General features: G+C 42.6%; 1 protein-coding gene across 1 annotated transcript in view; it reads left to right on the forward strand.

The window, feature by feature from the left end:
• Positions 1–6,821: 6,821 nt before the first annotated feature.
• Positions 6,822–15,168, forward strand: part of VAT1L (vesicle amine transport 1 like) — a gene marked incomplete at its 3' end in the record, with an annotated part of 60,420 nt that continues 52,073 nt past the window's right edge. The window contains exons 1-2 of the mRNA XM_082489144.1: positions 6,822–7,084; positions 13,363–13,492. Of these exons, the coding sequence (XP_082345270.1) occupies positions 6,855–7,084; positions 13,363–13,492 (360 nt within the window). The 5' untranslated portion in view covers positions 6,822–6,854. The remainder of the gene's footprint in view (positions 7,085–13,362; positions 13,493–15,168) is intronic.

A 15,168-nucleotide genomic window follows, 5' to 3' on the forward strand; every position in this document is an offset into this window, starting at 1 on the left:
GGAGCTACCTGTATTAGATATATAAACACTTAACAAGAAAAAACAATGGCCACTAAAAAGTAAAATAGCTTGGTAATGTAGACGGTAACTTTGATCAAAAATGCAATCCATTATTAGATGCAATCGGTCTGGAAGATAACATTCATAGGCAGATGCTGCTGCTGATGTTGTGCAGTCGCGGATAACAACTGGATGTAACCAGTATAATAACTGGATATATTCAGTATAACAACTGGATATCCTTTGCAAACTTACTCTCAGTATTGCTTGAATTCTCGTTCTTCCGTGTACTCCAGCTCTGTTCTAAAGTTCAGAGACATTTTCTCACAAGCTTCTAACAAGTTACGCTGGATCCATAATTACTGAGACCAAATTGAGTCAAAATGCCAAGCGGGATTACTCTTTCTCAATGCCTGGAGTCACATGGAATGAGTAAGTACATAAAGCACCGTGTGCATCCCCAGATATATAACAGTCCAGTTACTAACCATACTACTTTCAACAGGAAATCGAACATGCAATAATTTTTTACCTTTGCTATGGATTACCTTAAAGAACAAGGTACAAATAATGTCTTAAACCTGGTGGAATTCAAGGACGGCATTGTAATATCCTGAAAAATCTCAGGGTACTTAGGACTTGCTCAGTACTACAAGTGGACTGTAAGTGTGTATTACTAGTTATTATTCATATGAGGTAAACACGACTCACCTCAGCTTTACAAAGAGGGAAACAAGTCATAAAGAGTTGAAATGATGAATTAGGGACAGCAGAGCCAGTCTGCTTGTCTTGAGTGATGCTTTTAAGCAATGACAGTGCTAAGGTACTCATCTCCTGTAGCTTTGCTCATTGTGATTTACTATCCATCTCTGTAATTGTTTCTGACCTTTTTTTTTCTTCGTTTCTCAGTTGAGTCCAAAAAGGAAACATACAGCTTCAATTTTACTATCAACAATAATATAATAGTATTTTTTTCAGTGTAAAAAATACTTGGAACTTTCAGAAAACACAACAGAAGTGTTAGAATGTAGAGACAGCAGGTGAAGATCCTGAACAGTGTTTTTTTCATTATACCATGTATTCCATTAGCCAAACAAATGGATAGTATGGCTCTAAAAATAAATATGTAAATGGATCTTTGTTAAAAGGGCTTATTTTGGTCTGTCCATATTTATCAATGACTGTCATCACCATGATGTAAAGATTTCACAATCTATTTAAATTTTCTCAAATTGTATTATTTCTTAATCAACAATAATGTGATCCATTTATTTAATTTTGATTGTACCAATCACTGAATTATCTGAGCACAATTTCCGTACAAGACAAATGGTAAAGTAGTGAAGGAATACAATAACTGAGCGGTCAACAGGATAAGTCATATTAGCATATATTGGCCTTGCCAAATCCTGTGTGGACGTTTCGGTTTCTTTTCCTCTTTAATTTAAAATGCAACACATTTTTATTAGTCCTGATGATTCTGAGGAGTTTTAAACTGCTTGTCTACTGAAGGGAAATGTACAGTTCTTTTCAGTGACTACAAACAGAGAATTGCTTCATTGCTTCTATGATTCATATGCAGCTCTACCAGTGAAAGAAAGCCCCTGGCTAAGATAAAATAAAATAAAACAATTATCTCAATGTGAATTAACCTTAGGAAATAGAGGTCTCCTTTGTTTTTAAAAAGCCCAAACAAATAAATCTAGCTTCCTATACTCTTAGAGATTCCTTTGGAAATGTTTTTCTTTGTTAATACATTCTGTGCACGGATACAGGGGGGAAAAGTCACTACACCCATTTTCTTATTGATAAGAGATGTTGTGGACTATAGGTTATAACAATATCTGAAATAGGTATTCTGAACACGCTCTTAAAACATAATACATAAGATGCCTCTTCTATCAAGCAACATGGATGTTTTACGGCACACAAAGCTGTAGGAGGAAGATGCTGAATACGACTGAAAAGTTAAGAGAGTCCTGAAGATTTGTTTTCTGTCCCTGCACTAAACACAATTTTATAACAATAGATTAAAGAAAACATTTTGGAACTCAGCATATTAAAAGCTGCCCTGTTTATGCATCAAACCAGCCAGAACCTATGTTAATATGATTTTATTAATGTTATTTGTAACTATTAGAAAAATGCATCATTTAGCTTAAAAATATTTTTAATACTTTATTCTCTAAGACAAAATGTGATTTATGCCCCAGAGAAAACTACTGAGATTAAAAAATGCAATATTACCCATTCTAACTGTGGGTTTGGTTTTGCCCTCTATGTGTTACCTCCTTTGAGCAAAGTGCTGAGCCGTTATTCAGGGTCTTAAATGATGTTCCTGCTAAGAAGGAAAACTGATACAATGACAACAAGTCCCTCTTGAACACAAACCTCATTGTTCTTCCAAACAAACCTGATACAAAGTACATAATAGGTATCTAATATAGGATAGTTCTTTTCCACAAAGGTCCAACGGTTGCTTGGTTTGGTTTTCTTCATCTCCACACAGAAGCAAACATTGTGTTTAATTCATCTACTTTAGTTTTTGATTTAACTTCTGTGTGATCCGTGTTTCCAGTCACAACTTGTATTTCTTCAGCTTACTCCAAAAGTATGGTAATACTACAATTAGATTTCTCCTGAATGGCTGATCCCCTCCATGAAATTCAGGCACTAACCCTCAGAACAATATCTGTGAAGACGACTGTTTTGTCCCTGACATAAGTTCTTTTGCTGAATAAATAAATTATTTTCTTCTGAAAATAAAGGATCTGAATCAGGAAGAGATGTTGACTATAACTGCCAGCATTTATCCACAAGTACACTGTTCCATTTTCCTTTCTTTTCTAGATAGTATTTTTAAAAATCACTATTGCAAAGAACGACAACTGAATAGATCACACCAACTTGACCAGCAGATAAAGGTGGTGATCAAGGAAATCTCAATTCCCTTTTGTTCAGGTTCTCACATCATGTTCATTAATATTGTCACCACTTGACTACAGGCATCAAATCGAGTCCTGTGTTGTCACTTCTACAGGTCTCATCCACCGGCCACTGAAGTCAAAGGAAAGCCACCTTTAGAATTCACTATGCTTTTATTTAAGTCTCGAGTGATACGAATGGCCATCCCACAGCCTGTCTCAGGAGTGGTAAAACTTAAAGTCAACTGTCAGAATAAATCCTGGTTTTACATCGTAGTTTAAGTTTCTGTACTGTGTTATGGTTTGAGAAACCCACAACAATTTATTGTCATTTAGACAATTATTCTCTCACCCAGTGACCCCTCCCCACCTGGGAAGGGGGATCTGGAAAAACCAAGGAAACCCAAGGATTGAAATATAAGCAGGTTTAATAGAATAAGACTAGATAATTAACATTAATAACACTACAGAACCAATATTGATCCCGATACCAATGTAAAATATACAAGGATTATACGCAGCCCATTCTATCCATAGGAAGCTGTGCACTCCCAGCAGAGGACAGCAAATGTAGGACACCGCGAGCGCTATGGCTTTGGGAGGAAGGGAAGGGCTCAGGAGTTCGACACCGAGGCAAGAAGTTCTCAGGATCTCAGACACCATAGAAAGAGAGAGAACTTTGCAGCAAACTTTCTGATTTGTAGTGAATGTGGTGTTCATGGTATGAAATAATCCTGTTGGCCAGCTTGGGTCAAGTGCCCGGGTCTTGCTCCTCCTCATCCCCGCACCTGGCTAACTCGAAAACACTGAGACCTTGAAACCCACACACCATAGCTGGCTATAAAGTAAGTATTTTCACAAATTCAAACACTAAAGTCTTTCAAAGGTGCAGTTTTCCCAAGCTTTAGAGGAGAAATTAGTCCTGTGTCACTCAAGCCAGGACATACTGCATCATGTATTCTTAAAGAAGTGGTTGTGAATTAAAGCAAAATAATGGTATGAGTATTATGCAAAAATACCTGCTACGTGTTACCTCAGTTGCCACAACTGACATGCACAAGCACTGGTTCTACCACAAGCAAGACATTATGTTTCTATGAAATGGCCATCCTTCAACAATTTTGACTTGCTAAATGACTTAGGATAAACTACTTTTGGTTCAGGACCAAGGAGAAATAGAGATAGCTTTAACTCCTTATGGGTAGGGGCAATCAGGAAACTCCCAAGTCAGCAACATAAAACAAGAGTACAGTAGCAGACAAACCAATGCAAAGCAAACACAGTCTAAAGGTGCAGATCCACTTCTTTGGATGTTTCAGACCGCTGGAGTGATGCGAGTGAGCTGCCCCACGGCCTCGTCATTAGTCTGGATGTCACTTAGTTGACATATGCTATCTGCTTTACTTTCACCAGTCATTCTGCACTTTACCATTCATTTGAGTTAGAACTGTAATAACATGCCAGCTGAGTGAATCATTTGGAGTCAAATGCGTGTTATTCGTTCTTCAGCCGCTGCCCGCCTGGTCATGCATCCAAATGGACAGATCTAAAGTGACAGAACTTTGTATTCCCTATTACAGCACTGAATTAGCCAAGCACAGGGAACCGGGAAGGGAATATTCATGGTATTACCAGGGGAACAAGGGAGGAAAAAAGCTTCCTGACCTTTAAAATGGTTAGATCCCTCCACAAGCTGTAATTTAGAATGAAGCGGATGGCATCACTTTAATACATCACGTAGAATATTCTTGATGCTGTTAATGAGCTGGCTATGAATCTTTGTCCAAAATATATCTTAAGGACAACGTAAGAGGTGTTTGAGGCATCAGACTTCACTTTTGACAAAACCCATTTGAACTCCATCAGATAATGAAGCTAGTGAAGTTTCCCTGTGGCTAGTACTCCTCCTCCTTTGCTTCTAATGTGTACCTGCTTCATTTATGACCGGCTTAGATGACAAATTCTCAGTAATGGAATATTTTGTCTGCAAACTTTTTACAGACTAGACAGAAAACCCCCCAAAAGTGTTACATACTAAGTAGAAAGAAATGCAAAACTCTATCCATTCCTACACTATTGCACTTTGCTCATTAATGTGAGCAAAAACGTTTTACCCCATCACTCCTTATAGCTAAGACATTTCCAAGGTTTTTTTGCTTCCTCTAAATACAATATGCTGAATACACAGCCCAAGATGAAATAAACGCATATTGTGAAATTAAGGAATATTAATGAACTCAGACTGCAGCAAATCCACAGCCCAAAGAGATGATGGTGCTACTCCCTACCATGAGTCAGAAGGGTCCTGAAACTTCGTAAGATGAACTTGGCTGCTGCAGGAGGGTGGAAGGAAGAACTGCATCCACAAAGAGGTCCACAGGAATGCTCTCTGTACACACAGCATGCTGCAATGAATTTTGAAACTCCATAAAATACATGCTCAATTTTAGACACGTAAGCAGTGGATTTATTCAGATCGAGGGGCCATCAACAAACGGATGCAGGCATCCATTACTGAACTCAATAGACAAAATTTAGACACCTGTGGAACCACAACTAGCGATCCCCCAAAATGCACATTCAGCTGCCATAGGTGAGGCTGCAGACACTCACCCCCATTAACACAGGGCTCAGCGACTGATGCCCAAGCCTCATTAAGGCCCCCAAAGCAGGCCAGTCCCTGGAAGCTCCAGCTGGTGGAGATCTTACAGCACAGCCTGCGCTTGAATTAAAGGATTAAGCTCCCTACAGAAACCAGCAAACACCGGCATCAATCACGAGGATGAGACCTGCTGTACGAAGGTTTACGTGTTTGCTACAGCAGAGTTTGAAGCTTGGGTCTCTTGCTGGCAAGCGCGTGTGCCAGTCGGGACACCAACTGCCCACCTGTACCATCTCCCCGATGCCAAGAGCATTTGCTCAGGCGGCCCCGAGAACAGCTTCAGGACAAGGGATGGGTGAGGAGCCGCTTTGCACACCTGGTTCCCCAGCGATGGTCAAGACCTGGGCACCTCGAGTGGAGATTCAAGCCATGATTCCCACAAGAGAAAATGGCCTCCAGTTGCGCCAGGGGAGGTTTAGGATGGATATTAGGAAAAATTTCTTCACAAAAGGGTTGTCAAGGATTGGAACAGGCTGCCCAGGGAAGTGGCGGAGTCGCCATCCCTGGAGGTATTCAAAGGACTGGTAGAGGTGGTGCTGAGGGATGTGGTTTAGTGGTGGACATGGCAGTCTTGGGTTAATGGTTGGACATGATGCAATTAAAGATCCCTTCCAACCTAGAGGATTCTGTGATGCCATTCGGTGTGGGGTACGGCCGGGACCAGTCCCATTAGCCACCACAGGCCCTCACACCGAGCCCCGGGCGGGGCGGGGGGGCTCTGCGCTGTTCCCAGGACCAAGATGGAAGTATCGGGGTGCGGGGGGGGAATTTTTCGGCTTTACCTCCCGGGGTGTGACGGCACCTCCAGCACCGGGTCCCTGATCGGCGGGGAGGCGGAGGGCGAGAGGCGAGGCCGCGGCTGTAGCCCCTGAGGAGAGGAGCCGGGATGCTGCCCACCCCCCCCGCCTCAGCAGCCCCTCACACAGCGCGGGGCCGTCGTGAGGGGAGCGCCCGTCGCCGCCGCCTGCCCAAAATCGTACCTTGGGCAGGCGGCGGCGACGGGCGCTCCCCTCACGACGGCCCCGCGCCCTCCTCCCCCTTTAGCGACCGGGCGAGGAGAAGGGGAGCCCGCCGGGCCTCCTCCTCCCTCAGCGGCGGGGCGGCGGATGGCGCTGCGCAGCTAGTCGGTGCATTGCGGCGGGCGGGCGGACCGAGCAGAGGCACCGCTGTGCCGCTCCGCGCCGCGCCCGCGGCCATTCCAGAGGGCGGCAGCGCGCCTCGGCGGAGGGGAAGGCGGCGGGAGCCCGCGGCGCCTCAACAGCCCCGCCATGGCCAAGGAGGGAGCGCAGCGAGCGGAGGAGACGGAGCAGATGATCGAGAAGGAGGGCGGCAAGGAAGGCGCCGAGGGCAGCGCCGCCGGCAGCCTGCGGGCCGGGGACGCCAAGGAGATGAGAGCCGTGGTGCTGTCCGCCTTCGGGGGGCTCAACAAGCTCCGCGTTTCCAAGAAAGCCATGCCGGAGCCGCAGGAGGGGGAGCTGAAGATCCGCGTCAAAGCCTGGTCCAGTATCGCCTCTCGCCCTTCCCCTTCCCTCTGGGGCGGCCGCGGGGGGCGGGCGGGGGCCGGGGGGCTCTTCACCGGGCAGCGGGCGGCCTCGGCGGGGGGGGGGGGGGGGGAGGTGAGTGAGGGGAGGGGGGGGCGGCGGTTGTGGGGACTCTCTCTCGCCGAGGGGAGCCCCGGCGCCACTCGGGACAGGGCGGGCACGGGAGGGACGCCGGAGGGGGGTCCTGTGTGCTGTCAGCAGCCGCTGTGCCGGGAAGGGGGGGAGAATTAGCGTTGATTTTTATTTTATTCTTTTTTTTTCACAGTACCAGCAGGGAGAAATGGGGGGGGGGGGGGGGGGTGAGGGGGAACTGGCCAACTGTGTTGAGGGATTTGTTGTTTTCTGTCAGAAATGTGCGTGGCACCTGTGCCTTTCTTTCCCCGGACGGGCTGATAAGTCTCCCCTGGGAATCACTTACTTCACTCACCAGAATTCTCCTCCGGGGCCGCTGTGGCGGCGCGGCTGGAGCTGGGGGTGACCCCCGGAGCTCCGTCCCCGTGCCCGGCTGGCGAGCGGCTGGCAAGCTGGTGGCATCCTCAAACCAGCTTTCCTAGAAGGCTCGGGGTTGTTCCCCCCTCCTCCCCCCCCCCCCGACAATTGGAGGAGACTGTTCTTCCTAGATAGCTGTTTCTAGGTGCACGTGTTCCTTCGTGAAAATAGGATTGTTTTTTTAAGTGACAGGAGCAGCACGAGGAGCTCGTTACACAACTTGATGTGTATCAAGGATCAATTTAATTTTGCCTAGGCGGGGATTTATCTTTTGTTGTCCTCTTCTGCTATGTGAAAACATGGTGCTTCCCGAAGATAAATTCCAAGGTGAAGGCCAAGTTGTTTAACTTGCATTAAAGATTATCCTAGTACAGGGCAGTGAGCTTGTTTTGAATGATGTATCCAATGTTGTGCCTCAGGTCTTGGAACATCCCGGTAGGTTAGTGCACCTGAATGTTTTGGCCTGTTCGAACACTGGGCTTTCCATCCTGTGCTTATGGGGACCATAAGCTTTGTGACCTATGGAAATATTTCCCCTCCCCACCCCACCCTAAGGTGTTGCTCATGGAAAATGGTGATCTACATCAATCTGAATGAGGACTAATAAATGAAGGGCTGAGATTTTTTGCATTCTCATTTTTAATTTTTTTTCTCTACTAGTCACAATGTGAAATGCAAGAAATTCCATGGTGGGTGAATATAAGAAATAATAGTAGCATACTAGCTGCTGGGTAGCGCATTTTGCTGTCAAGCAGGGCTGTAATTCCATTTGGGAATAGGCTGCGTTGTTTTCTGAGTGATTTATTTCAGCCATTGAGTTAACAAAAGTTAACATGCAAAACTTAAAATGTTCTGAGTACGCGGACATATTCCGTTAAATGCCTGAGGGCTTTACAGCACTCTCCAGTACCTAGATGAATTCCACTTTCATCAAAGCAGTAGATACATGTGTGTCACAAATAGAAAGCTACCTACAAAAGAACACTTGGCTGTAAAATAGAAATGTTTAGCTCTGCTACAACTACAGTTGCTTTAAAGGGCTGCATAATCACTAGTGAGCTGTGCGAGGTGCACGCTTGCTGTTTGACATCAGTAGACCCGCTCAACTGCTTCACAGTTACTATCAGGTTGCACAATACCATGTGTTTTAGAAGTTTCCCCTCCTGCCAGGGGAGCCTATCTGCTTGTTATTCCTCGCTGGAAATGGCATAGGGCTGAAATGTGATCAGGTCACCAAAGTGTGCTTCCAAACAAGGCAAAATCAATTTGCCGATCTTCTTGACCTGAGTCTGTAAATACAGAAGATTGATCAGGATGATGATGGACTTGCGGTCTAGTCTGGGAGACTGAGTGAGAAAAATGCCTGTCAGCTTTGGCTGGTGGAGTATGCACATTAATGCACATGGTGCAGAACACATCAAAGATGGGCTGATGGGCTGCTTTAGTAAGACATATTGATGACAAATAATGTTTTTAGTTGAATCAGTTTTGCAGTTGACCATCATTATAGATGTTTTTTTTCTCCATCAACTTGTGGAGAAAAATAATCTTTATTTTAAGAAGAATGTGTGCATGCATGGTAAATAGTATATATCAGTAAAAAGTGCAAGTTCTATGTGCTTTCTGCATTCACTAGGGGATGAAACCAGTTGAATCATATGTATACACCAGTTAAATCATGTGTATACATTTTGTAGTATGGTACTATAAATGGAGGAGATGGAGGATATGTTGCTATTAGCACTAAGCCAGATGAATAATTCTTTTGAAGGTCTGGAATATCAATGATCCAATTGAAAATGTGTCAGCTGAGATGAGTCATGTGTTAGCCTCATTCAGTGACTAAGAAATGGAACAGCCATCGATGTCCAAGCTGAGTCACAGCTGCTGCATATTTCCTGAAATAATTTTTGATTGATAATGACGGAACAGTTGAAATTGCTGTATTTGTTTGTAGTGTAATTTGCAGTGCGCAGAACACCAGTATACACACTGTTTAAAAGATTAGACAAGCAGCTAGAACAAACCGAAGCGGTATTTCAGATAGGATGTGTGAAGAAGGAATGGTGTCCTGTAATTACCTCCCTTTATTTTTCTTTTCTCTGTTGTAATTATTTCTTCCTTGTGCCACTATACATGTGCGTCATGAGGAATGAGGCAGAAGTGACCCCTCTGACTCTGTGACTGGGAGATAACAGCACTTTAAAAAAACTGGTAGCAAATAAAATAAATCCTAAGTATATAGCGGATAGTGTATCAGTTTTGTTTTTAAAGGCAGTCTTGTTCATACAGTACGAGTGTTTCTGGTTAAAAAGCATGAGATTGATACTTTTAAATATTTCCACTTTTTTTTTTTTTTTTAAGATTGTCGTGCAATTTGCTGGCCAGGGGTAAGAGGAAGGGTTTTAAGAACGTCTTCTTATTTGCTCTGTTGTATTTCATTAACATCAGTAATTAATTTCTGTGGAGTTTTACAGTGAAAAAACAAAGACAGCACCTCTGCAAACCAAAGTGTGAAGGATGGTGTGCATGATATGGTATTTTGCAATGGAAGGCATTGAGCATCCTCAAGTGCACGGGACAGAGCAAGGAGAACCAAGTTGACTGTTTCTGGTCTGATGGAGAAAGAAGTCTAGACTACAGCTTTCTATCTGCAGGATTTTTGACACTTAAAAAAAAGTGCAGCAAAACTAAATGACAAATATGGAAAGTAATATTCAAGATCCTCAAAACTGGTGTTAATGCAGAGCATTGCAGACGTAGAAAGTCAGATTCAAAGCTACTTTCACGTTTGATAAAGTCTGCGTCCAGAGATGCATAGGTAATTCAGTCTGTGTAGTTCAGGCTAGTATCCCTGCTCTTTCACAGACAGGTTCTTGCAGAACCCCTCTGTCAATGTATCGATCTTGGACATTCATATCCTTTCCTGTCTTCATTTGCATCCAGCTCTTGACTGAAAACACACAACTGCGAGAAACCACTTTTTGTCACTGGGTCACTTTGCATTGACACTTCTTCCTCTGCATATGCCCTTACTTAAAGTTCAGGAGTCACTTTCTCTGGCTACACAGCAGAACAGGCTATGTTGGATTGTACTGATAAAAGAAATAAGTTGTGCTTATTCTCTAAAAGCATCACTCTTCATGAGACATGTTTTCTTGTGATACTCTGTGCAGCCAAACTTCCCTTTTCCTGTGTCTGCTGTTGGATCTCAATGAAGGACTCAATAAAGTTGGGTATCTTGGAGGTAGTTACTGAACTAGACATTCATCTTTGGGCCCTCTAGGTTATTCAAAGGAAAAAAAAAAAACAATTGCTGGTTTTACTATACTACGTAATTGTGCTTTCAGGTCTGTTGGTGTTGGTAAGGCTTGTTCAAATTTGGCAGGTAAAATAAAACAACTTATTTCTGTCCTCATTTGAAAGTGGCGAAGAATGGAAACATGCATGTATGAGAGTAACAGGGATGTGACAACACATAGACATATAGGAGATTAAAGGTGAAGTGAATGAAGAAGAAACTCTCTGGAAAGCGAATAGAAATGATTAGAAATGCTGATCAACACTCTATGTTCCAGCCTGTAATTAAAATGATAAAACCATGTGATTTAGGTATTTTACTTACCTTGTGTAGTGTTTTTTCTCTCCTTATCACACCTGTTCTACTGTCAAGTCTTGGAAGTTCATTGTAATAGAGATGAGCTCTCTGTTTTATTTAATATTGCTGCCTTTTATTGAGGATAAAGACAGACGAAAGAGAAGTAGAACTAGAACAGAACTGAATTGCTAGTATTATGTCGTTAGATGCAAAACTGAATATGTGCCCTTTCAAAAATTGTCTGACAAGTTATTTTGCAAAAATGAATGTTTCTAAAAAGAGCTGCAGTAAAGTATTTGTAATCATATGTCATTATCAAATAGCTATGGTCTTTGCCATATCCATCTGTCTGCTTGTTGCCTACTTGTTATGATGTCACGGTGCGTGTTCCTACTCAGGATTCTGCATCACAGGTCTGCCTCCAGCTGCCCTTTCTTGCAGCAATGTAGAAAAAGGTTTGTTTTTTTTTTTTTTAAATGCTTATAGCGTGGAAAGATGTTCAGAAGAACATCACTGAAGTTAATGTACACAGACACTGGTTGCCACCATGTATGTTGTAGGGTTTTTGGTTTTGTGGTGGTTTCCCCCCCAAATGATGACTGCCTTGCAGGGATTTTGTTATTTGGAGTTTCTCTTTCATTACCAACATTACAGTGGCGAGGCAGGAGGTGGTCTTAGCCACTGGGTAAGCAGTGGCCTTTCCAAAATTATTTCAAAGCTCCCAACTTAATTGTGCCAAACTCCTTCTAGCCTTCCATATGGTTAATGTTATGAGCTTTGTGTATAAGCATGTTGGGTTTTTGTTTATTGTTTAATTATTTTTCATTTTCCTCCTGAGTTTGTCAAGCTAGATTGTCAAAGTCATTTTTTTAAAAAATAATCTATAACCTTGCTTTTACAGAGCTAAAAGTTGTGGGTTCAGGTTGGTCTTAAACCCTCCACCACATTTACAAATATTTACATTTGGTGGAATTTCTCTCCCTCCACCCCCCCCTGCCAGTGACCTACATCTCATGAATGCTTTCTTGTCTTCATGCTTATGCTCTGTGTCTACTCTGTCTTTTTGTTCGTTGGGTCTGTTCAGTCTGTTTGTGTCTTGATTAGTACCTGACTAAAGCTCCATCTTACAAATACTTATGCATATCAGTAGTTTTATATATCCAAGCAGTTGCTGGTATCCTATGCATGAGTGGGACTGGCTGTGTGCATAGCTTCATAGTCGGGGGAGTTAGTTTGCAGCAATTTCAGCTAACAATAAATACAGGGCTGTGTTTTGGAACAATGGATTAATGCTCAAACAAATTTCAGCTAGTTAGGAGTTTTAGAAGTTTTAACTATGTATGGCATTTGTGCCAGTCATCAGTATACGCGCATAGAACGGTACCTTTTTGGTTTTTTTTTTGTGGCTGCCTAGAAAAACAAAAAATTTTACTTAATAACATCAGATAGCATATAAAAGACAAAGCAAAGATGCTCCAAGACTTATGCAAAACTGAGACTACAGGGGAAGACCTGTATTTCTTCTGAGCAGCAACCCTGAGGACTCCAAAGACCTAAAGAACCTTTGCAAAACTGTACAAAAGTGATCTAGGAGGAACAGTTTTAAAACAGCAGCCTATCTGATACTTAATAGATTCATGCTCAAGTTTGGACTCCTGCCTGGGATGAACACAAGAGTCATTCCTGGAGTCACTTCAGAGGTTGGGACAGTTACATCAAGTTGCTCTTGGCCCAAAACACCTCTGATGTGTGAGGTTTGGGTTTTTTTTTCTTAAATTGAGCTGGGTTTACTTGCCAGCTAGTAATGCATTCATAGAAATCATAATGTTTCACTGTACTGAATTTTTAAATGCCCCTTGTGAATTTCTACATGTGACCCTAAACAGTCTTGTGAGCTTTGGGGCCGATGACAGATGTGGTTGCCTTGCATGCCTTACTCTTCTGCCCAGGGCCTGTACAGCACAGTGTCAAGTCGATCTGTTCCACACATGAAGAATGTGTCTGCTGGGTCCCTTTTATGCTGTGGAGCCCAGCTTTTTAATGCTGCCCTGAAGTTTCCTGGCTTTCTCATCACTCAGGTCAAGTTTTCCTCCTCGGCTTTGATCTATGGTAATGGTGTTGATTTTTTTTTTTTCCTGTGTTTTACAGTGGTTTGAACTTTATTGATTTGATGGTGCGACAGGGGAATATCGACAACCCTCCTAAGACGCCACTTGTTCCTGGGTTTGAATGCTCTGGAATTGTAGAAGCTCTTGGAGACAGTGTGAAAGGATTTGAGGTAATATTTTATTTTCAGAGCAAGACTGAATAATCACCAGTTCACTGAGTATGTTGTCCCTAATACCTTCTGGTCTGCCAGCGACAGCACCCTTCACCACTCTGTTGAGATTTGAAAGGGCAATTTTTCCTTGCTGTGTCCCAAGCGTGAGAATGACCTCTTGAATTAGTTTCTAAAGCCATCACTGTCATCTCCTTCAAATCCTTCCTGAAAAGTCACTTGTGCCATGTGCATATCCTGATGGCTAAAAAGGAACTGGACAGCATGACTGATGTGCTTTAAGAAAGTAAAAGAAATTGAGTTAACTTGTTAAGTTTCTTTTCTTGGCCGCGTTTGCCATCATCATTGCTCTGTTCCTGGAAGCCCGTGCGCTGCTGATTCTAGTTCCAGCTTTTGATCCTGAGTTAACAAGACCCCCATGTACAATAAGTGTTGCTTCTTACAATCATGTGCTTTCATGAGACGCAGGTAAAGTTGGGACCCTGATTCTGGGTATATGACTTACTCTTATCACTCAGGAAAAGGATCTGTTTCACCTAACAGAATAGTGGTAAATGCCAGATAGGAAATGTATATAATAAAGCTTTCATAACTGATTGGCATTATGTACTCTTTGGTGTCTCTTATTACATATAAACAGATTCTGTCCTACCTCCTATTCTGTTATTGATGTTAAACATCTATATTCCCTCCAATCTTGCACTTTATTTCCTAAGTAGATAGAAAAATTTTGAAATTAAAACTGAGTTAATGCACATCAATCCTATCTTAGCTATTTGCTGAGTCAGTCATGTCATCAAGTAATTGCATTTTCTGAATTCTTATTGTATCTTGATCTTAAGAAAGCAATTACCTAAAATATTTTTATTTAAAGATAAAATTTTTGCTCTTTTAGAAGAGCTGTAAAATTGCTCAGTTGAGTGAAGGTAAGCGGCCAATTTAGTTTCTAGTAGGGTCTCAGTGGTGAGCTCTTCTTGGGACGTTTCTCTACTTTCTCCCTCCTGCCCCATCTCTGCCTTGAAACAAGTCATAATCTTCCAATGTTTTTTGTGACAAACAATAACTGAACAGTAACTTTGCTGTTTGAAAAACTCTACTGCTTCAGTTGTTCTGCTCTAATACCTGCGTTTTATAGTTATGCTCCATATTGAAAAATATCCTGTGAAAGGAGTATAGAAAGCCTCTGCTCTAGATCAGCATTAGCAGTTTAAAAGTTCTTGTTATATTTGAAGGGCATCATGAAGCTACAGCGTATGGTGCTTGTTTGAATAACATTGCACCTGGCTGAATATACTGAGTCTCTTTGAAAGTTACATCTTTGTTCTGACTGTACAACAAGTTTGTGCTTTGGGTACTCCCTGAAATTGAAACAAGCGGTGGTTATTTTATTTATTGCATATAATCTGCATAGCCATGGTAGTGCTTGAGTGATCTAGAAGGAGGGTCGACACTCAGAATAACTGCTGTGCACAGGTAGGAAACCCATCAACAGAAGGATGTACCATGGGGAAGATGCAAGAATGTTTGTTCATGGATTTCTTGCTCAGAATAGGAGCACACCAGATGCTTGTTGTCTCCTTGACATATGCTGTTACTGCTGTCCATAGCAGTGGCAGGAGTGGCAAAGATTGCACCCTACATCTCCTGACCTTCTTTCCCTTTGTAAATCTTTTCCA

The sequence above is a fragment of the Vanellus vanellus genome (assembly GCF_965231255.1).
Source record: "Vanellus vanellus genome assembly, chromosome: 12".
Lineage (NCBI taxonomy): Eukaryota > Metazoa > Chordata > Aves > Charadriiformes > Charadriidae > Vanellus > Vanellus vanellus.